We start from the raw sequence: 23775 nt of genomic DNA on the forward strand, positions 1-23775 counted from the left end.
TGTTTTCAGAGGGAGTGGAAGTAAAAAGTAATATACACCTGTAATCCCAGCACTTCGGGAGGCAGAGGTGGGTGGATCACTTCAGGACAGGAGTTCAAGACCAGCCTGGCCAACATGGTGAAATCCCATCTCTATTGAAAAAAAAAAAAAATAGCTGGGCGTGGTAGCTGGTGCCTGTAATCTCAGCTATTAAGAAGGCTGAGGCAGGAGAATTGCTTGAACCTGGGAGGCGGATGTTGCAGTGAGTCAAGATGGCACCACTGCACTCCAGTCTGGGTGACAGAGCAAGACTCCTTCTCAACAACAACAACAACAACAACAACAACAAAAATTAATGTAGACCTCCTAACAGCAGAAACACTCAAATTAAGAAATGCTTGATAGAGACATATTTGCAAGTCTTTAACTAGCTTTGCGCAGCTTCTTGCAACCTTGCAACGTTTTCTTTGGCCAAGAAGGTTAGACTACAGACGCACTATCACTGGAGTTGAAGGCTTTTCCCTAAAATAAACGAATAAATAAAATCATTGTAGAATAATTTCATACTGCCAGGTTACTCTGGGACTGATGTAAAGCCTCAGAAAACCCTTAGAATTTGCAGCTTGTTATGCCTTCCCCTGCTACCTTCACCCTAATCTCACAGTGCAAAGGTGAAGTCAGGTAAAAAAGAAATGGCATCAATTTTCAACCTAAATGGAGTAATAAAGACTGGAACTACATCTGACCTGATACAACCAGGAAAATGATAACACGTGAAACAATGGCTCCTAAGACACCAGGCATCAGGCAAAGAAAGGCAGTGGTTTCTGAAATAGAGAAGATAAACTAAGTGAGATTTAAGACTGCCCCAGCTTACTGCCTGGAGAGAATTTCTGCACCATGGAGCAGGCAGGAAGATTCCAGCTGGAATCCAGCCAACTCCTGCAGTTATATAGATGGAGCTGAGACTCAGGAGAGACTCTCAGCTGGCTAGAATGCAGAGCTTACATGGAGCTGGAGAAAACAGACCTAAAAGATCACATATTGTATGATTCCATTTATATATATTCCAGAAGAGACAAAAATAACAAATGCTGATACAAATTCAAACAGTGATGACCTTAAAGAGAAGAACTAACTGGAAGGGGAACAAGAAAAGTTTCTGAGAAGATGAAACTATCCTTTATCTTAACTGGGGTGTTGGTTACTTGGCTATAAGCATTTGTGATAAAGCATGTAAGATCTATGCATTTTGCTGGATGTAAATTTTGCCACCTTCAAAAAATGACCTCTTCCTTCCCTAAAAAGAAAGTAATGGAGAAAAATAAATGAAGAGAAAAAAATTATATTTATTATTTCTATTTTACAAGACAAGGTACAGTAATTCAGATCTTTCTTGTGCCTTTAGATGTGGAAATAACTAAAGGAAATTATGTCCATATTGAAAAATATATTGAAATTGCACATGCATGTGACTAACATGGTAATATAAAAATTGTCTTCTGTGAACCAATAGGCTCTAAGTGGATTATTGCCGTCACCATGAGTAAGAAACTAGCCAAGGACACCAGAAATGAATGGGCTATAATTAAACACAGTAATAAAAATGGTCTGCAAATACAGCATGTGGAAGATGGCTGAAATGAAATTATTGAGGCCACAAACTCCAACAGCTTACGATAATCCATGATAAGCTATACGCCTTTGAATTATGGAGACTATTTTTTCTTGAACCATAGGACCAAGTATCTACTGGGGTTTGTAGAAACCAATGTGTCACCTATGAGTTCCAGCTTATTTTCAGGGAGAGCTGTGAAAAACAGAGCTGCACGCAGTCCTGGCTCTCTCTGAATCGGTTTAGTATTGCACACATATTAATATTAGCCCTGGTATAGCTTGAGGATATTCCAAATCATCCCTTCTTAATACTGATGGAACTTAAAAGCAAGTGTGATTCCCATGGGCAACAAGCTACAACCCACATCTATATAACTGTTCCTAAGAGTACCACTAGCTTCATTCTGCTCTTAGAAGACCCTGGGTTTCCCTACTATCTTCTGACTTCCCTTTGGCTCTGTGGAATATCTGTGGGCCCAAGAATAAAAACAGATGCAGAGAAATAACCTTTGGTGCTGCCACTCCTGATGTTTCTTTTGCATCTGTCTCGCCTTCTGAGTCCTGGCTATCATGGAGCTATGCTGCCCCTCTCAGCCTCACTGACTTCTCGGGACTCAGCCTCCTGCCTGCTTAGATGTACCAAACCTACAAAATGGCACTTATTTGATGGAGATTCTGATCTTGTTCCCTGAGCAAATCAGTCCTACTTTAAATGCCCTCATTTAAAGTGAATAAAATAAAATAGCATTCCCTCCGAAAGAACAACACAAATACTAGAAATTACAGTATAATTGATGCTAATAAGAGTCATTAAGCTCTGTGGCTAATGTGAATCTAAATCCCTATGAATTCAGATGAATTTTCATCAAGAAACTTTCCCTGAGGCATTAAGAAGACACTGGCAGTCAAGAGCCCAGACTTTGCAGTCAGACTAACATAACTCTGAATCTTTGTTCCCCAACCTAATAGTTTTGTCACCTTGAGTAAATCACTTGACTTTGCTGTCTCAGTTCTCTCATCTATGAAACTGGTATCACAATAGCATCTATTTTTAGGGTTGCTGTGGGGTTTCAATGACCATGAATTCAGCACGTTGGGGCATACTCTTAAGTGGTTAAAAAAAGGTAATTGTGTATGAAAGAGGTATTCAAGGTAAAAAAAAAATGAAATTGAATATAAATTAATAAAAATTATTCAAAATGTACAGCAAAAGTTAGGGGGAAAAAATCATGTGTCTTTTCAATGTTACATAAGGACACTGTTTAACAGGCCCACTCAAGAAACATTTAGCTCTATGGGAGAAGTACCTGTGTCTGGCACTGATACTTATTGTTAGTGGGGGCCCAGAATCCAGAAGATGCCCCCCGAACTTGTAGATTTTTGTTCAGCACAGATGTTCAGTAGAAAAGATAACACCAAAGGTTAAGATATTTTTGCTTTATAGGACATTTACCACTTTTAAATCTATCCTAAATTTGTATTTTAATAAGGCCTACAAATATCCATTTCTTCAACTAGTCTTTTGTCATCTTATTGTTTACACTGTTAACCGTCTTGTTTCTCTCGTTACAGAGTTAAATAAATTTGACATTCATTCACTCTATATTTGCATGAGCGTTTTGTTTTTAAGTTTAAAATAATTATATTTGTATGAGTCATCTTTTTAACTTTTTTAAAGTAATATCGAAGAGTAGCCAACAGTTCTGTAGGGCCATTATGTGCCATATCTCCTAAACTTCACCACTACACATTCAATTTATTATTATTCAATTTATGTTTGTCAAATTTATTCTTACAAGATAGGACCTGCAAAATATCTGCATTTTGGAAGCACAGTAATTATCATGTCCAAGGTAACATAGATATTAAGGGAAGGAATCAAGATTTGAACACAGGCCACCCCATTACACATTAGAGGTCTCGTCCACCGTGCTATATGACATATGTTGGAATTGAAATAAAGCAAACACATAAAAATCAGAAGATCTAGGTCAATAAAGAACGAAAATATAAACAGTTGGGAGTATGGGGCAAGATACTCTAATTCTATAACGACTAAAGATATTTTAATTCTAAATGGCCTCATCTGGGTGTTAAGAAGGCACACCCAAAATGTTCTGAATTCCACAATATGATACAATTAATCATCCAGAACACAATTTCCCTTTTCCAGTTCTATGTTTTTATGCAATGTGATTGTCTGCGAAGACTTGCCCACATGGAATTAAGCATCTTAGTCTAACAGTAGAGATGTTAAACTGTGATTTCTAATATGACTAAGTGGCAGCAAATCGAATAAGAATGTGAACTTTTATGTCAGACAAACCTGGGACCAAATCCTCGATCAGCTATATTCTAATGGTGTGATCTCACTTTTGTCATAATTGAAATCAAGAATATCATACTACAATATTTTCTTAAAAATTTGGGGATGATTAAAAGGATGATATCCTTATAAAGGTCCTAGTAGAGTGTCAGGACCATGATAAGGACTTAACAGCTGTCAAATATTATAATTAGCTACAATAAAATCTACCATTAATCCTATTTACCAAATACTTATTACACTCCTTATGCTATACCAAGGTTTCAGGAAGCTAAGTGAACAATTCAACTTCACAGATAGATTCAGGACTGGCATTTAAAGCAGTTTGATTCTAGAGCCAATTAAATTAATGACTATGCTCTGATTTCTTTTATCATTTAATAAGTTATACACATTACAAATCAGCCTTTTAAAAATTGGATTCTTTATAAATAAATTTTCAAGATCAATCTCTACCAATGACTCAGTGAAATAAATCAAGATTTGAGCCCTGTGAGGCCTACATTTAGGACCCAGCAATGATTTCAACATAATGTTAACAGTGGCTGCAGCATATTTCTCCCTGCTTGCCTGCTGGACGCTACCTTTCCTTTGCAGCCCTCTTCCATATCATGTTTGCTTTGAACATACTTATAAATTTTTCAAGGCGGCCAGGTGCGGTGGCTCACGCCTGTAATCCCAGCACTTTGGGAGGCCGAGGCAGGCAGATCAGGAGGTCAGGAGTTTGAGACCAGCCTGGCCAACAAGATGAAACCCTGTCTCTACTAAATATATAAAAATTAGCTGGACGTGGTGAGTGGTGCACACCTGTCATCCCAGCTACTCAGGAGACTGAGGCAAGAGAATCACTGGAACCCAAGAGGCGGAGGTTGCAGTGAGCCAAGATTGCACCACTGCACTCCAGCCTGGGCAACAGAGAGAGACTGTCTCTAAAAAAAATTTTTTTTTCAAGGCTCATTTTCAATGAAAACTGTCCTAAAAGCAGCTGCTCTTCATAGAGTCTCAACCCTGGGGTAGTTGCCATTACTCCACCTTATGACTCCTCACTATACACCGTTCACGTTTCTACTGAGGCACCTTCATATGCATCTTTCCCCGTTAGACTAGAAGGTATTTGAGAACAAAACTCTCTTATTCATGATGATATCTGCAAATAAGAAATGTTTGGTGAGTGAATCCACCAATAAATGATAAAGTGCATTCTGAGCAACAAACAATAATGTTTTACAAGTGAGCTTCTCACACATGGCCTATTCGCTGAGCAGGCAGAGTCTGAAAACAAAGGCGGAGATTGAACACATAACCAAAAACATGGATGTACTATACTCTGATCTCCTTAAGAATTAATGCTCTACCAATAGGTCTGGAACAACAGAGGTTCATAACAACACAAGTTCTTAACATCATGTCTGTGTACCTATACGGACCCAAGAGACAGAATTAGTAAACACATGTCTGTCCCCTTCTTTGCACACTAAGTAATGCATACATTGCTGATTGTTTCTGAAGCTTGAATGGGAAATGTGTTTTTAACAGATTTAATCAATACACCAACCTACATTAAAAAATAAACCCACACAATAAATAAAAAGCAAAAGGCCAATCAATAGCCAACAGTGCAGCTTAACAGCCACTCCTGTAGAAAACTGTCTGAAAAAGGCGCTTTACACTCCACTATCGGCACGATCCACAGCTGCTTGCTATTGATTTGTTGCAAGCAAAGAACATCTATTATCACATGCCAGTGTGAACCTAGCAATTTCTCCAACAGGCAGTCTGCAATGTGTGACTAGCAATGTAGCACAGGGTGGCCGGCTCCTAAGAGTGGGCTGAGGACCCATGTTCATTCCCTTTACTTCACCCCACAAAGCCATGATGAGCACCCACTTCCTAAACTCAGGTGTGTTAAGGACTCATGTGCTGAAGACTGTCCTATATGTGCTTCTATAGGGCACAAGAAGCAATAACGAGACCCCCAAATTACATGACACTCAAAACAGTTGTCATGTACATGGTAAAAGGCAACAATGCTGTTAAGGATAGGTATGAAATGTTTAAAACTGCTATTTTCACAAAGTCCATAAAAATGACAACCCTTTTGTACATGTGTGGGTGCATTCAGGAGGGTTCTATTCTACACAACATTTTTTGATGTTATGAAGGAAAGAAAAACTCAACGGCAGGCTGACAATGACAGTGATATTACCACAAAATATGGGAAGGAGATTCTGGATTTGCCTGGTGCTGCCATGGCTACAACACGCTAGAATTTCCCAGGTTCTCAGTCCTGATTTAAAATACTAATAAGAACCCAATATCAAAAAAGAATATTCCTATAAGAACCTTGGTAAGGTTCCATTTCCTCTGTTGTTCTTAAAATGTAGTCCAAGACAGCTTTTATTAAGTTGATTTTTAGGTGGTGATCACCCTCTGAATAGCCAACTCCCTCAATTTTAAATGTTTCACAAGAACTGAAAATGATCTTGGAAACTGTTACTTACGTGTTCTTCCACAGATCATACTGATTTCTACATTAACTCAAAATTTCTTCTGGGATGATTAGATTGTAGAATCAAAACAGCCCTAAAAGTCAACCCCAAAGAAACTCCCCATGACTTTACCATTACGTAACACTGTGGAAGGTCATATCTAAAACTACGTAAGAAAATTAGCAAATCAATTACACTTGGGTTTCCAATCAGAGGATTTTTATTTCCTAACCCCATACAAGGGAATCACGCTTATACAAGACAATCAGCTCTAAAGAATATCAGCTTTGCACAGCTATGTTTATAAGAGTGAAACTGAAATTCACCCCACTGCCTCCATCAACACACCAGGGTCACACAAAGAATAAAGAAATACAGTGGAAAACATCCAGGCTTGGCCTACTCACACTAAATGAGACTAAGTTTTAAAATGTACACTCTACTCACAGAGGCAACATCTATGTAACAGCACATTAAAATTGTCAGGCAAACGTATTTGGTAAATAGGCAAGAAAAACACAAAGGTCATAAAAGAACCAATGCTAGGAAAAAGCAACACCCTAAAATGTAGACATTTTTAGAGCCTTACAAGTCATGCCTAGATATGATTAATGTTTTTACACATGATGAAATAAGTACCTTTTTTTGGAAAATATAAGACCTAGCTATTTCCCTGTTGAGTAAGTTTCAGTTTTTGGATACACAGTAATAAACTGAAGTGTTTTCATGTTCATTAATTGAGGATCAATCTGTTGCCCTGAGAAACAGCTCCTGGAAAATGAGATATCCATAACCTTTCTTTTTCCCCACAAAATGCTTTTTGCAATTAAATTTGATCTCTAACCTATTTGCATGGTCCTATGATAGCATTTAAATGGATACAATTTATTTGAGCTATATGCAACATTCTATAGAACATTCTCTTTGCAGGAATTAATTAGGTAAAGGACAGGTTTCCTTGATGGCACTTGACTTTTAATGCCGTGACCCATTTCTGTTATTTAGGTCAAAGGCAGGCCACTTGTGGCAGGCATGTTACCAAAGCAATTGTTAATGACCTCTGTGCTCTTCCATATGTGACCCATTTTCTGATTTTCTTTATATTCATTCTCGTCATTATTCTTCCTCCTCCATGAACTTATATCTTCTTTCTTTGCAATTTCCCCCACTGCTCTTTGCTGATGATAAGCATGAGCCTATTCAAGTCTGCTGGTGACAGTGAAGGTTGATACTTGAATCCTGATACAGGATACACCACCAAAATTTATCAACAAAGGTAAGCACATAGAATATCATACAGGGAACTTCATTTTGAAGATGTTTGTGAGATGAAATAGCCAATTATAATTCTAAGGGTCAAGACTGATATAGAAAATAATGGCCTATGATATAGTGAGACTGCTTATTCTAGGTAGAACAAACTGGCTTTGATGCTAGTTCCAAAAGAGAAGGTCTTCCAGATACCTTGAATACCAATTATTGGAAACAGAAACGTCCAATGTAATCATTTTAAGCAATCTACCATTCTGCTATATTTGGTTGGATTTCATTAAAAGCTTATATTCAAACTTCACAGTCACATCCTTTATGTCTTAACTTTATATATTTATCACACTCCACAATTAAGATGTGTACTTCTCTGTAATTCCAGCACTTTGAGAGGCCAAGGAGGGCAGATCACGAGGTCAGTAGTTCAAGACCAGCCTGGCCAACATGGTGAAACCCCATCTCTACTAAAAAATACAAAAAAAAAAATAGCAGAGCATAGTGGCGGGCACCTGTAATCCCAGCTACTTGGGAGGCTGAGACGGGAGAATCGTTTGAACCTGGGCGGTGGAGGTTGCAGTGAGCCGAGATTGCGACACTGCACTCCAGCGCGGGCAACAGCAGAGGGGCAACAGCAGAGTAAGACTCCATCTCAAAAAAAAAAAAAAAAGATGTGTACTTCATCATTTGCATATATCTATCTAATCACAGAAGCCGTGGTCCAATCTCCAGGTGGGGGACTAGGCAAGTAGCTCCTGTTAGAGATGCAGGTTCCCAAGTCTGCTACAATGAAAAGATTTAGCTGCATTGTTAAAGAACAAAATTCAAAATATATTGCCCTAAACCTAGATTTACTAGAAATATTTCTGAACTATGATAAACTGTTGCCACAAAGGAAAGCTGACATTTTCCCAATGTAAGTTCTAGTGCTTCATTATATCCCAACAAATTCCCCAAGTGGGACAATGTAATACTCCACATCCCAGACTGAGACATAATCTGTTCTTGATAAAACCAGAAACAGTCACAGAATGCTAGAAAGAATGCTTCCTGTGTTTTACCAGAAAATAATGCCTGGTATTGGGTGACAGACAGGAACTTGTCAAAGATAGAAAAAGACACACCTACCTTCTGAAGATTGTGCAAGTTCACCACGTTAGGATAACTTACCTTTATACCTGTTCTGTGTGGAGAGTCTCTTCATGACCATTTTCAACCCAGAGTGGGATGTATGTGTAACAAGAAATAAACTTGTGAGGATAAAGAAGCATTATGTCACCATTTAGAGAAAAAAGCCTTCCTAGTGAGTGCTATACAGACAAATTGGAGGAAAAAGAAAGACCATGTCGTATAATTCCTCAGGTTTATAACTACCTGTTTCAGAGTGAAACAGTATTTCCACATCATAAGTATGGCAACGTGACTTTCAATAATATCAAAAGACTTGGTAAGAGCAATCTTATGCCAAAACTTTCTCCAGACATTGTATCCTTCGCATGACAGATACAGAGGCATATGCTTATGTAATTAGATGAATGTGTATTACATAATTTTCTCTCTATATTGCCAACTTCTCCACTTGTTTCTCCTCAGTGTACCTTAAGAGAATGAAAGAGCATATGGGACCAAAACTACTAAGAAAAATGGGAAAAAGAACAACAACAGACAGCTGCACACGGATAATAAACTGAGAAATAAAGAATCAAGAAAACCACATAGATCTGGGGGGCAAAGCATTATAACTGGTGTCTGTTCCCATGTGGCCACGCCATAATGTGACTTTACTATTTTTTCAGATAATGTCATACATCATTTTTCTAAAACCAAGAGGTCAAATGAGTCTGGATTATAAAACCAAGGCTGCATTTAGAAAGTCAGAAGGTTAGTAGGACCCACTAAGTCAGGGATTTTCAACAAATCACTTAGACGTAGTCATTCAGAAATTTCAAGTGTATGCTCACCTTTACTATGGCCACATCAAGAAAACAACATGAGAAAGAAGCGGAGACACAGGTTATAGATGTCCACAGCATTGAAGCGTCTTTCCAGTGCTAGAAGCACCTTCATGAAGTCAGAACTAAACCCATGAACCAGAAGCAGCACTAGTGGACACAATTAACAATCACAAGACTCTCTTCCAATAAAAACCAAATATACTATATATATATATATATACACACACACACACACACACTCTCACAAAATAGAAAATACATACATACATGTATATACACACACATATATACACACACACAAACATGCAGAATAGCTATGAGTATATAAACCAGATACTAATAAAATTAGAGAGAATTTCTGCCCTATACCTGAAAGATACCCAAGAATGCTTTAAACTTTGCTAATTGTAAAAAGTAAACTCTTGAATATCTTTGTCATTTGGAAGGCCTAAGAAATTCAGATAACTCAAACCTTTTGAGAAAACAGCTATACCCTTTAAATAAACATTCTAGGCAATGCAAAAGGGGAGAGTCTCAAAATTATTACCAATTTGGAGTTAAATTCAATAAGATAAGGTGATTTAATTCATGAAGACCTGAAGCCCTTACAACAAAAATATTGCCTGAATTGGTTTTGCTGCTGTGGTTATTGTTTGTCAGTCGCTATTCTAATCTAAAGAAAAAAACACAGGGAGTAAGCAAGTGGGAGAACATTTAGTGTTGTTAAGCAAGACACATCTCTTCACTCGTCTCATAAGAACACTAGTCATTTATTTCCCAAGTTCCTGGAGGAGAGAATTACTTATGAATCTTTCAGAAGAATCATTCTTTTATACATTGTCCCTTAAGATTCTCCAAATCTCCGAACACCTTGACAAAGTTCCAGTATGAAAGGCTGTTGTACTTACGATCATTGCACTGGTTTCCGGAATATGAGGTCATAGAACAATCACAGGTGAAGCCCTCCCATTGTTGCATGCAGACCCCCTGGTTGGCACATGAATCTTCCTGGCAGGTGGTACTGGGTCCTAGTGATGCACAAGAAGAGGGGGAAAAAAGAAAAAGGAGAGACAGAAGAAATGTTAAAAATTAGATTCAAAGAAATCACCTGAATTTACCATTCTCATGCCCCCAAACATTTGAAGACACAGCACCAAAATTGTCAACTCAGTCTCATGCAACAAAAACTCAGTATATACAAAAGATGACGGAAATACACACTTAGCCACAAACTATCAACAGTTACACACAGAAGGGAGAAGGCTGAACACACTGTTCTCCTTTGGGTTGACTTTGCAAAATAGCTTCATCTCTACCTTTCAACTAGAAAGATATCTCATTTGGATTATAGTCTTTTCAATGTAGAATGCTAATGCAGAAAAAAAATTCATTCCCATGATTCTTATAAATTAAGGCACAGTGTTTTTTTAATCCTGAAACCAAAAGTCCCTATGTCTACCTTGTGACATAAAAAAGATGTTTAATGATATTGATAATGATGAAGAGAAGGAGAAGAAGGAGGATTTAGCAGCCAGCATGTGTTGATGTTTTGTAGGAGGGGAGTACTGGGTACTAAACAATGTATTTACATTATCTCACTGAGCTTTCTAGGTACTCTAAGAGTTAAGTAATTATGATTACCTCCAATTTACAGATTTTAAAAAACTGAGCTCAGGAAGGCACGGTAATTTACTCAAGGTCACATATTAATTGAAGGATGCTGATGTCCAACTTAGGTAAACTAACTCTAAAACCCATGCTGTCGACTATACCAGTGGTTCTCAACGTGTAGTTCTCAGATGACCACCAACTGGGAATGTGTCAGGAATGCAAACACTTGGAGCTCACCCCAGACCCACTGAATTAGAAACTTGCAGGGAGGCATACATCTGTTTTTATAAACTTCCAGAACATTCGAATGCAGTCTGAAGTTTGAGAGCCATTACACTACAGCACACTGCTGCTCCAGGTATTCTAAAAATGGATTCTTTTGTTGTTGTTGTCAAGACACTCTCACTCTGTCGCCAGGCTGGAGTGCAGTGGCACCATCTCGGCTCATTGCAATCTCCGCCTCCTGGCTTCAAGCTATTCTCCTGCCTCAGCCTCCCGAGTAGCTGGGATTACAGGCATACACCATTACACTCAGCTAATTTTTTTTTATTTTTAGTAGAGACAGGGTTTCACCATGTTGGCCAGGATGGTCTCGATCTCCTGACCTCGTGATCTGCCTGCCTCAGTCTCCCAAAGTCCTGGGATTACAGGATTGAACCACTGCGCCTGGTTAAAAACAAATTCTCTTAAATGGAGTGTGCGTGTGCTGGAGCATGCAAAAGAGAATCATTTGTGCTATAGAAAGAAAATATTAGAAATTGTGTTTCTTTTAATTCTAAATTATTTCTATTTCTGTGTGTCTTTCATATGTTAATATATAAGAATAATAGTACATGTATATAACTTATAAATAAGTTTACTTATTTTGAAGGTATTCTCAAAATCTTTCACTGATATGAGGGGGGCATTAAAATTTTTTTGATGATCTGTCTCTTACAGATTGCCATTAAACTCTCTCTTTTGGTCAGACTGGCACTTCTCTCCAAACATTCTCTCTCTTTTCTGATATAGTCTGCCTTAACTTTGGGATTAAAGATAAATCTATACCTTTAGGAGTATCTGGACTCACAGGAAATATCTTAATATTCAGGATAACTCCATGAATTTCCCAGAGAATCTCAGCAAAGGAGATTGACTCACCAAATACATGTCTCACCAAATATATGTCAGGAACTAATGCATAAAAGCACATCACAGAGAAAAACATAAAACCATTGCAATAACAGCATATTTCACAGTTTCTAACCTAAGCCTCACAAAAGCAAGAATATTGAAATGAAAGAACACAGGGTCCTAAAGATGCATGTTCAAAAGAGATGCACGACTACAAAGGGTTCGTCTTCTGGGTGGCAAGGTGTTTTGCATTTATTCATGAAGGGTGGAAGCAGGGCAGGCCATCACTCATAATACAATGCTATGAGGACATGACATAAGAAAGTTCAAAACAATTACTAACGCTGGGGTTACCGCACTGCTGCTGGGTTTCTGCAGCTCCTATTGGCCATGTGGTTGCCCCATGTAGAGATGAAAGGAGGTACGTGGTCATGTTCTCAGTGGGTCTTAAACTTGAGCATTGTGTTATACAAGTTTCATTAACAATGGTAAATCAGGACAGCTTCTTTCAAAGGATAAAAGCTTCTGAGAAGTCCACAGGGGCTCCCTGGCCAAACAACTCTCACCATACAATTGGCTAGTAATTCAATTGTACTCAATAATCAGAAACACATGGAAGGTTTTACTGTCAATGGCAGTAAAACAGCAAAAACTCTGGGAAAACACAATGATTCTTTGAATGTTGATTGAATCTAAAGATGAAGCCTTTTCCATGTCTTTTGCCTTCCCTCTAACTGCCAAATTTTAACCATTTTCTAAGGACCAGCCTGAATGCCTTCTTCAAATGAAACATTAGTCAATAACTTCAAACAATAATTCTCCCACTTTTGTGTGGCCATAGCAATTTTTATCTGCATCATTAATTTTTGTATATAATATTCAATTTAGCACTTTATTACACATTGCACTGTCTTCTCCTCATATGATCCTCTAATTGCTTTATGTTTTTACTATTTTATCATCAAAAGTTTGAAAGCTGCTTGCTATTAGAAATCAGGTAATATTCTCTGGTTAGGTCCTTGTGGCACTAAGTCTATTGTGCAGGTGCAGAAACAGTGTATCCGTAAATGTTGGGGTGACCTGAATTGTAACCACCCTTGATTTGCTGTACCATGATTCCAAAACCTGAATGTAGGAGCATGTCTCCAGTCTGCAAAGTGAGCAATCTTTTCCGTTTGTCAAAAGTTCATCAGGTACCAAATACAGGGCGGGGATTATAGGTTATTTATTAATTCCACTGAATTTGCTTCACTTGCATTAAGGGGCAAAGGCCATGTAGAATCAGATAGTACTGGAAGACTGACTACATTGTAAGCATTCAGGAACAACAGTATTGTCACTAAGGACTTAACAGAACTTTCAACTTCTCATCAACCTGGAACAAACCTTGAACTTCCTTTCGATTGAGCTCCTAAGAGCCCCTGCCTCCTTCTCCAGTCTTATTTCTTACTATATGTCCCTAGCTCATAGTACTACAGCCCTCTCCTGCTTTTAATTCCTAACACAATGATTCCCAGAGTGTTGCTCCTAAACCAGCAGCAACTGCATCTCCTGGAAGCTTATGAGAAAAACACACTTTAAGGCTGTACCCAGACCTACTGGCTGGGGGCAGAATTGAGAAATCTGCGTTGTAACAAGCCCTGTGGGTGGTTCAGATGTCTGCTCATATTCCTAGACCACTGCCTTAACACTTCATGCCCACCCCTACCTTCAAGTTCCTTTGTTCTTCTTGCTGGACCCATGGCCTTAATTGTGTTTTCTCCAGATTCAAATTTCATTTTTATTCTTCAAGTTTCAGCTCAAAATGAGCTTTCTCCAAACTATCCTACTGAAGGAAGCCCCCATTAGCAGGACATTTACTCTTCATCACGTTTCCCTATTTACTTAACTCATAACAATTACGTGGCCTGTAATTAAATTAACTTCTTTTTAATTGAAAGATAATAGTTGCTTATATTTAAGGGATACAATGTTACATTTTAATACATGTTTACACATAGAATGGTTAAATCAAGCTAATTAACAGATCAACCACCTCACAATCTTAGCACTTTTTTGTGATGAAAACATTTAACATTTATTCTTCTAACGATTTTGAAATTTAAAATATATTATTATTTATTGTAGTCACCATTCTATGCAATAGACTGCCAGAGCCTATTCTTCTTTTCTAATTGAAACTTTGTACCCATGGATCAACGTCTCTTATTTTCCCATCCATCCCCTCCCCCAGCCTCTTATAGCCACTATTCTATTCTCTACTTCTATGAGTTCAAATTTCTTAGATTCCACATATAAGTGAGATCCTGTGGTATCCGTCTTTTTGTGTCTGGCTTATTTCACTTGGCATAATATCCTCCAAGTTCATCCATGTTGTTGCAAATGAGAGAGAATTTCCCACTTTTTTTTTTGTTTGTTTTTTGTTTTTAGATGGAGTCTTGCTCTGTCATCAGGTTGGAGTGCAGCGGCACAATCTCGGCTCACTGCAACCTCTGCCACCCGGGTTCAAGCAATTTTACTGCCTCAGCCTCCCCAGTAGCTGGGACTACAGGCACACGCCACCATGCCTGGCTAAGTTTTGTATTTTTAGTAAAGATGGGGTTTCATCATCTTGGCCAGGATGGTCTCAATCTCTTGACCTCGTGATCCACCCGCCTCGGCCTCCCAAAGTTCTGGGATTCAGGCAGGAGCCACCGCACCTGGCCTTCCCACTTTTTTTAAGACCTAATAAAACAATCTGTTAAGGGGCTATGGTCTAAAATATATAAGAAATTCAAACAACTCATAATAAGAAAACAAATACCCCAATCAAAAAATGAGCAAAGGCATTGCATCGTGTACATATACCATGTCTTCTTTATCCATTCATCTGAGAATGAACACCCAGGTTCCTTCTAATTCTTAGATATTGTGAATAATGCTGCAATGAACATGGGAGTGCAGATATCTCTTTGGTGTACTGCCTTCAATTCTTTTGGATTGAAACCCAGAAGCAGGATTGCTGAATCATATGGTAATTCTATTTTTAGTTTTCTGAGGAACCTCCATTCTGTTTTCTATAATGGTTATGTTAATTTACATTCCCACCAACAATGCACAGTGTTCCTTGTTCCCCACACCTTTGCCAATACTTTTTTTTCTTTTTTGTCTTTTTGATAATAGCTAGTCTAACAGGTGTGAAGTGATATCTCATTGTGGTTTTAATTTGCATTTTCCCAAAGATGAGTGATGTTGAGCATTTTTTCATATATTTGTTGGCCATTTGCATGTCTTCTTTTAAGTGTCTAGTTAGATTCTTTGTTCATCTTTTGATTGGGGTATTTGTTTTTTTATTGAGTTGTTTGCATCTCATACATTTTAGATAACAGCACCTTATCAGATATATACTTTACAAATATTTTCTCTCAATCTATGGGTTATTTCTTCACTCTATTAATTGTTTTCTTGATGTGCAGAAGCTTTCTAGTTTCATGCAATCTCGTTTATGTTGCCTATGTTTTGAAGTCACATCCAAGAAATTCTTGCCCAGAAATAATGTAATGGAGCACTTCCTGTATGTTTTCTTCTAGTAGTTTTATAGTTTCAGGTCTAACATTTGAATCTTTAATATATTTTGAGATGATTTTTGTATATGGTATAAAAAGGAGTCCAATTTTATTTTTCTGCATGTAAATATCCATTTTGTCCAATACCATTTATTGTATCCTTTCTCCATTGTATACTTGTGGCACCTTTGTTTAAAAAAAACCAGTTAACCATAATGCATGGGTTTATTTTGGGGGTCTCTATCCTGTTCCACTGGTCAATGTGTCTGGTTTTTGTCAGTACTATTAAGTTCCTCACTGTCTTTCAAATCCTAGTGAACCGTAAGCCTCTCAAGGGCAAAAACCTTGTCTACCTTGGTCGCCTTTACATCTCTAATTTCTGATATTGTATTTGGTATAGCGTGAGGGCTCTATTCAAAATATGCAAAACATTATTGAATAAAAGAAAGAACTAAATAACAAAGAAAAAATAAAGAAAGAAATTAAGCCATCCATTTAGAATTTAAAGCAAAATGGTTCTTATAGCAATTTATCCCTAGAATTTACGAATAAGAGCTCATATAAGTAATCTCTTCCTTGAAACTGTTTTTGTTTATATTTTTTTCTTAGGATGGGTGGGGTGGTGGTATTTAATTGGCCATGTGTCCCTTGATTTCAGTCTCACCAGATGTTGACAAGAACTCTTTGGTATTCCCAAGCCCAGGTACAGTATGTAATAACTATTGAATGAATAACAATCTGGGCTAGACTCTAGAACAATTTCTAGATGATCATTTTATAAGCTCCTATTCTTACTTCAACCTATTTAAGTATATCCTTTCCTAAACAGAGTCTATTGTATGTCAATGTATTTAATGTATGCATTTCACATAGCAGTGTGTCAAAAAAAACTGGAAAAAACATGTCTTGGGGGGAAAAAACAAAAGCTTCAACAGTGCTTCCCACCACACATATATTGATATCAAATAATCTTGTGCAAATCAGAAAGAGGATAGAGGATATAACAATGGACACAGCTTACCTAGTGCTTATTATGAACAAGACACTATACTAAATGCTTTTAAGATATTGATTCAATTAATCTTCATAAGCACATGGTAAAGCAAATATAATTAAAATAGTAAAGAATCAGAGAAACAGAAATTATTTTCTCATAGGAGATCTCCATAATTTCAAATTTAAATAATTTTTAAACTGTTGATTGAACCAAAAGGCAAAGATTTCAGAAAAGTAAACTGAGGCAGAGAAAAGTGACATAATTTTCCCCAAAATCCATAGGTGGCAAGTGAGAGGGTGAGGTCTCAAACCCAAGCTTGCTAATTGTGCAGCCCACTCACCAAAAGCCACAGTGGGGTATGTGCACGTGTGGTGTCATTGGATTAATAAAAGTAACTTAAGGTATTTCTAACCTACAACTGGGAAAAGGTGACATCTTGATGTAAGGATTTGTTTTTGTTTTCACTTTTTACAAGGAAAACTTTCAAATACCATTTCAATTCAATTAAAACTAAACAGGAAGATCTAGTTTTGTCCAATTTTATGAACAGAAATCTGTATCAAATAAATATGTTTATAAGCATAACAGACAATCCTAGGGACTTAATAATTATAATTCTTCTTAAAACACTCTTCCAAATCAACATAAAATTCCAGACATTCTAAGATAGCACAAATCTATATAATTACATATTTACGAAGTCTTTTTTAGCATTGTCATTATTAATTATTAATATCTTAAACATTGAAAGGCCTTAGGAAGTTCCTGCATAGGAATGGTATAAATTCCTTTTGCTCTTGATATGTGATTAACTCTCACTGACACAGTCACATATCCCTATGAAAAAAGATGGTGACTTTCTTTGTATACTAGAGAAAATGACAAGACAACAGAAATGTGTCTGGAAAGACTAAATAAGATGTCAATGGTGGTAATACTTTCGTTTCTAATTTCCAGCTCTGCTTTTAGTTCGCTGGAAAACATGAAACTGCATCTCATTCCCTTATCATTTTATTTCTCAGATAATTCTGATGGCTGCCACAAATTTCCTATCATTTTTCTTGAATGTGGGATTGTTTCTCTCATTAAGAATTGTCTGATACAACCATTTTATGCCTGTCACTGCTCAAGAATCCACCTTTGCAGCACGTGTGCACTGATTTAGTCAATTCCTCTTCATGGCCTAGAAAATCAAAAGTTGATAGAGTATCTTTTATTGTTTGTAGGTCCTTGAAATAGACTTTCTTCCTAAAGCTCACAACACTAGTATCAGAATGACTTTCCCTGTTATTGCCCAAGTAAGACTTAACCAAACCTATGTTTCAAACATCCCAATTTGAAATTCATAAATAGCACTAAAGCAGCACCAGCTAGTTCTAACCAGACAAGAAGTGGATGGAGAAATGTAGGGTGCAGGGGATAGGGGGTAAGGGGGAAAAGGAGAAGTGACAGGCTTGAAGACCATATCAAGTTTGTCTTCTCAATGTGCATTCCTTTAGAGGGCCAAGGCTGGTGACCCAGGAGTGAGGATGAGGTAAGGTTGATCTTTCAACCTTCACTAACTTTAATCGCAAGGAGTGAAGGGCTTAAGTCAAAGGGCTTAGACTCTATGGGTGTAACCTAAATGTGAAATTATCATAGTAGAACTCTGTATTAACCAACGGCTTTGCCTGTCCCAACAAACCACAGCTTCCATGGGAAGAAGCATTATGAGAGTTGGTGATATGGTTGGCTGTGTCCCCACCCAAATCTCATCTTGAATTGTAGCTCCCATAATTCCCATGTGTTGTGGGAGGAACCCGGCAGGACGTAACTGAATCATGGGGGTGGATTTTTCCCATGCTGCTCTCATGATAGTGAATAAGTCTCATGAGATCTGATGGGTTTATAAAGGGGAGTTCCCCTACACAAATTCTTTCTTGCCTGCTGCCACATAAGATGTGAGTTTGCTCATCTTTTGCCTTCCACCATGATTGTGAGGCCTGCCCAGCCACATGGAACTGAGTCCTTTAAGGTTCTTTTTCTTTATAAATTACTCAGTCTTGGGTATACCTTTATTAGCAACATGAGAACAGACTAATACAAGCTATGAACTGTCTAAAGAGATCTTCCACCTTCGACTTAATTTTCCACCCCTGGTAAGTGCCTAATCTTTCTACTTTCACATTTTTTAATTTACATTGTTTTATAGGGAAAAAATGAGTGAACAGTAGTTGGGTGGAAGGAAAAAAGCACAGAAAAGATGAATATACGTAGATATATGTGTATGTGTGTGTATTTATATAAGTCTCATATAAATAAGTCTATAGAAACCCTAAAGGGAAATTTTTGAAAATGCAAATGAATTATGAAAGACTCTTACTGCCTACCTGAGCAATCTATAGTCTCTACTGCTAAAATATAAAAATTAAAGAGTTGAGAGGCTTCAGGAGAATGTGATGCCTAATTTTATGTGTCGAATTGACTGAGCTAAGGGATGCCCAGATACCTGGTCATTATATATAATAATAATGAAATATTGTTTCCAGGTATGTCTTTGAGGGTATTTACAAATGAGATTAGCATTTTAACTGGTAAAGAGATAAAGCAGATGGTCCCCAATGTGAGTGGGCATCATCCAATCTGTTGTGGTCCTATTATGAATACAAGAAAAAGGCAGAGGAAGGGGAAATTTACTTTCTTTGCTTGAGGTGAGAATTGGACACTGGTGCTCCCAGCTTTTGGGCTTTTCAAATCAGAGCAGAACTTACTCTATCATGCCACTTCTGCCCCTGTCACCTCCATTCCCAGAATCCAACCGTTTTGTTCTCTAGCATACAGACAGTGGACTGTGGAGTTTCTTGGCCTTCATGATCATGTGAGCCAATTCCTATCTATACATATATAAATTCCTATATATATATATAAAGGTAAGATGTATATATCCTATATAGCATAGATAGGATAGCTCTCTGGAGAACCCTAAGTAATACAGAGGGTATTCCTGATAATAAGGATAGCCTATTTACTTAGCTGAATATATGTCTTGGACCCTTCAGCAAAGCTACTTCCATAGCTTTCAGAGTATTTCTAAATTTACAGTGTTGAGTCCCCTTGGCTTTTCTGAAGAGAGTCATTTACAGACAACATAAGATCTATTCATTTTAACTGGAGGAAACCAAATTCACTTATATTTAGCTTTAAAAGAAGAAAGCAACAATCCCTTAAAAATGTCAAGTGCATCCACTGAGACGTGAATACGCTAGGTCCCATTTTATAGAAAATAAGGCAATGCCAGAGAATAGGGTCCTAAATCTTATTATAAAATTTCATTGGCAGAGAGACCTAAGGGTGGTTTTATTCCCAAGATCATGCTTTTTGTCGTGAAGTCAGGACCTATGCCTTACCAAAGATAAGGAAGGCATCAAAACTACTCTTCTCAAGCATGTTCAGATGTTTATGGCTTCCTCTTCTCAAACGGAGGTTTTTAAAAGGCCATATGACTAGAGTCATCAGTGAAAAAGACAAACAATAAAATATAACATTTGCAACAGTTTCACTAACACCCTTATTCTCTTCAGCCACTTCAACCCTCTCATAATACATTGGATGTAAAATTGGTTATGGCCATGGATGGGAATTGGTTGACTGAGATGGCTTCATGGTGTCTTTATCTCCAATGGCCTTTTATTGGTGATATATCACTAGTAAATGTTTAACAACCAGTATCCCAGGAAAAGGAAAATAAAACTGATTTGTAACATGTGTTGGTTTTATTAGTACTCCACTCATAGTCAATTTCAAGTTATAACATGTTACATCATGTAAACTGGCTTATAAAATTCCTAGAAATTCCTGGAAATTCCAGTGCCAACTCTAGCACAGCACTACTCTTGATGGTCAATGATCTAAAAGGAATAGTTACAGCTTAAGAGTAAATTGATTTACCCACAGCACACTCCCATGACAGTAGAGAGGTGGGAGTTGATACTTGCTGCAGGTAGGGTATTTGTAAGAGTGAGAGGATGGCTGGTAGCATTAAGTCTTCTTCCTCAGCCCACCCTATTTTCAGGGGATGCCTGGGTCGCAAAGGTCAAATAACTCTTTTCAAAGTGATACACAATCCCTCATAAGGCAATGATTCTTTAGAAAATATAAACTGAGGAGTCTATCTGCTTTTCCTTGTTTTCTAGGCACTGATGTAGGGGTCTGCTGGGGCAGTGGAATATACTTTAAAAGAGGAGAAGGAGTTTCAAAGGTCAGTCTCAACAAAAAAAAAAAAGAGGTAATTTAAAATACATTGCTCTAACATTGTGCAAATATTATCCAGAGTTTTTCAAAATGGTGGTGATATGAAAACCATCTACCATAAAGTCAGCATGGAGGACATACTCTCTGATACTCTCAGATACTCTCTGGTCATCCATGTACTCTTTCTGCTTTGGAAATAAGTAAATCCAGGCTCACACTATATGGCATAATAGGCAAAAGGTCATGGACTTTAAAATCCAGTTTAATCACTTACTAGTAATGTGACCTTGGGCTGGTGATATAAACTCTAAACCTCAGTGTCCCCATCTGCATAATGGAGATATACATTTCTACTGCATCATATGGTGTGAGGATTAAATGAGAGAACATACGCAAGACCTATAAAGTCACCTATGAAACAGAGATAACAATATCTATCAGGTAAGGTTGTAGTCACAATGGAGATACAACCTGCCAAGTCCTTAGTGTATGCCATCATCAAAGAGACTCTCAATAAAGGTCATCAGCAATTCTGCTGGAAAGGACAATAATCAGGTTTCCTCCTCCTACTTAGGTTGAGTGTACAGTTTATGAGGAGTCCAGAAACCAGATGCATTACGGTAGTGTGCCACACTGACACAGTTGTTTTGTATGCCTCTCTTGTATAATGTGGAGGAAAAGGACACAAGAAGAATAATGGTAAGTTCACTGTAATTTCTGTCTCTCTTATTATTTTCCATAATAGAAATCATTTTGAAGAACTTATAGTAGGTCAAATACTATATTTTATAACATAAAATACAATGGAAAATTTGATACAATCTTTAGTTTGGGAGAAAATGAGGTGGAGGACAATATTCATCATAGTAAAGACAATTGTGGTATTAAAATTTTTTTACCTACTAAAGGTGTTTGGCTAATTCTAACTCTGTTCTAAAATACTTTTAAAGAATCTTGAGATTTTCAAGGCATCTGAATCCAATACATTGATTGACTTTCTCAAAATAGCCAGCACTTAGCACCCAGATCCAATGGATCCTGGATCCCCTGACCACTTGTTCACCATCTGGGCAGAGGGGCACCTTACATTTCTAGAAACAAGTCATTAAACTTCAGAAATAAAGCCTGCTAAGAGAAGTTATAATTAAAGGTGGAATAGGAAGATTCTAATTTATCACCTAATACAAAAAAAGACTTATTCTTTTTATTTCATAGTTTACATCATCTGCCTCACACCAACAGGTCAATCTTAATATTTCTTTTATAGTTCTGCAGCTCCTTTCTTCCATGAATAGGATTTTAGGGAATCTCTTCCCTTCTACTAACACCTTTCTTAAAAACAGAAAGGAATTAGAAAGTTACTTCTGAATGTTCTGTAGAAACTATCATTCTATCAGAGGTACACTGATACAAAGACTGCACTGCTCAGCAAGGCAACCTCCCCTCTGTGGATCACGAGAGTACCATGGAGAGCTCCTATCTCCTCTCTTGACCTAGAGAGATGTAGATTCTGACCTGAAACCAGGGAAGTTGGTAAACTTCTTCCTTGATATTTTTTGTCATAATATGAAAATATATGTGCTACTAACCAGAACAATAGTGTAGCAGTAGAGAGGGGGTGTGCAGCAAACAGGAGAAAGAGTTCACTTTCTTTCTAGTTCTTTGAGATTTCATGCAAAAGGGAAACTTGTTTACCTCCTTGGCCGGGTAAAGTAACAGGAACTGGGGGCATGTCTCTTCCCTCTGTCTTGGAATATGTTGCTTCACTCCCGACTCTGCTGTCTGTTTCTAGTTTCTGTCTGCATCATCCCTTCTCCATTCTAGTGTCAGAGTGATCTTGATAAAATGAAAATCTAACCCAAATCTCTGTCCTCGTTACAGCATCCTTGGGATAAAGTACAACTCCTTACAGGAAAAGTCTGTCATTACCTGTCTCTATCCTACCTCTTTCATTTTATCATCTATCATATCCCCACACGCACATTATTTCGGCCACATTGAGCTTCTTGTAGATTCCCAAATAAGCCAAGTTCTCGAATATGCTTCCATCGTTCATCCATCTAAAACTTACTTGTCCTTCAGACTCAGCTCAAACTCTCTCTGAGAAGATATCCCCTGAGCGCTCCCCATGACCACCACGACCCTACATGATCCAGTGTCTTCCTTCATGCTCACATGGCAGGATGCATGTCTCTAGGATAGCAGTTTTCACTTTGCATTGTAAGTATTGGCTGATCATCTGTGGAATTCTTTGAAGTTAGAGACCGCATCTCATCTGCAGTATCCTAGCAGCCCTAGTACCTAGTCCCTGACACACAGGCATAGCCGACACTAAGTTCCTGTTAAATTGAACAACACACTCACTGGAAAGGTTAAAAATGTTTAAATACAAATAAAACACTACCCCAACCACACAGTAACAAGAGGACTTAAGCTATTGACTCATCTAGACTCATTATGTCACTTCTTATACCTCACTGTTATATTTCCTTCTGAATACATTTTTGTCTAGGCTTCCGACTGCCTCATTTCTTTGTCATATATCTTCACTACCCTTCGTACTTCATGGTAATTAGTACTATCTGTACTCACAGGTTGTAGCTGAAAAAGCCAGCTTGTGAGTAATAGTCCATACCCCAATGTTAGG

At 37.7% G+C, this 23775-nt stretch overlaps 1 protein-coding gene across 40 annotated transcripts in view; it reads right to left on the reverse strand.

Moving 5' to 3' along the window:
* Nucleotides 1-23775, reverse strand: part of NRXN3 (neurexin 3) — a 1717425-nt gene that overhangs the window by 861221 nt on the left and 832429 nt on the right. For all 40 annotated transcript variants that reach the window (XM_031669085.1, XM_031669087.1, XM_031669084.1 and 37 more), the window contains one exon: nucleotides 10541-10660. In XM_031669085.1, the coding sequence (XP_031524945.1) occupies nucleotides 10541-10660 (120 nt within the window). The remainder of the gene's footprint in view (nucleotides 1-10540; nucleotides 10661-23775) is intronic.

The sequence above is a fragment of the Papio anubis genome, chromosome 7, assembly GCF_008728515.1.
Source record: "Papio anubis isolate 15944 chromosome 7, Panubis1.0, whole genome shotgun sequence".
Taxonomy (NCBI): Eukaryota; Metazoa; Chordata; class Mammalia; order Primates; family Cercopithecidae; genus Papio; species Papio anubis.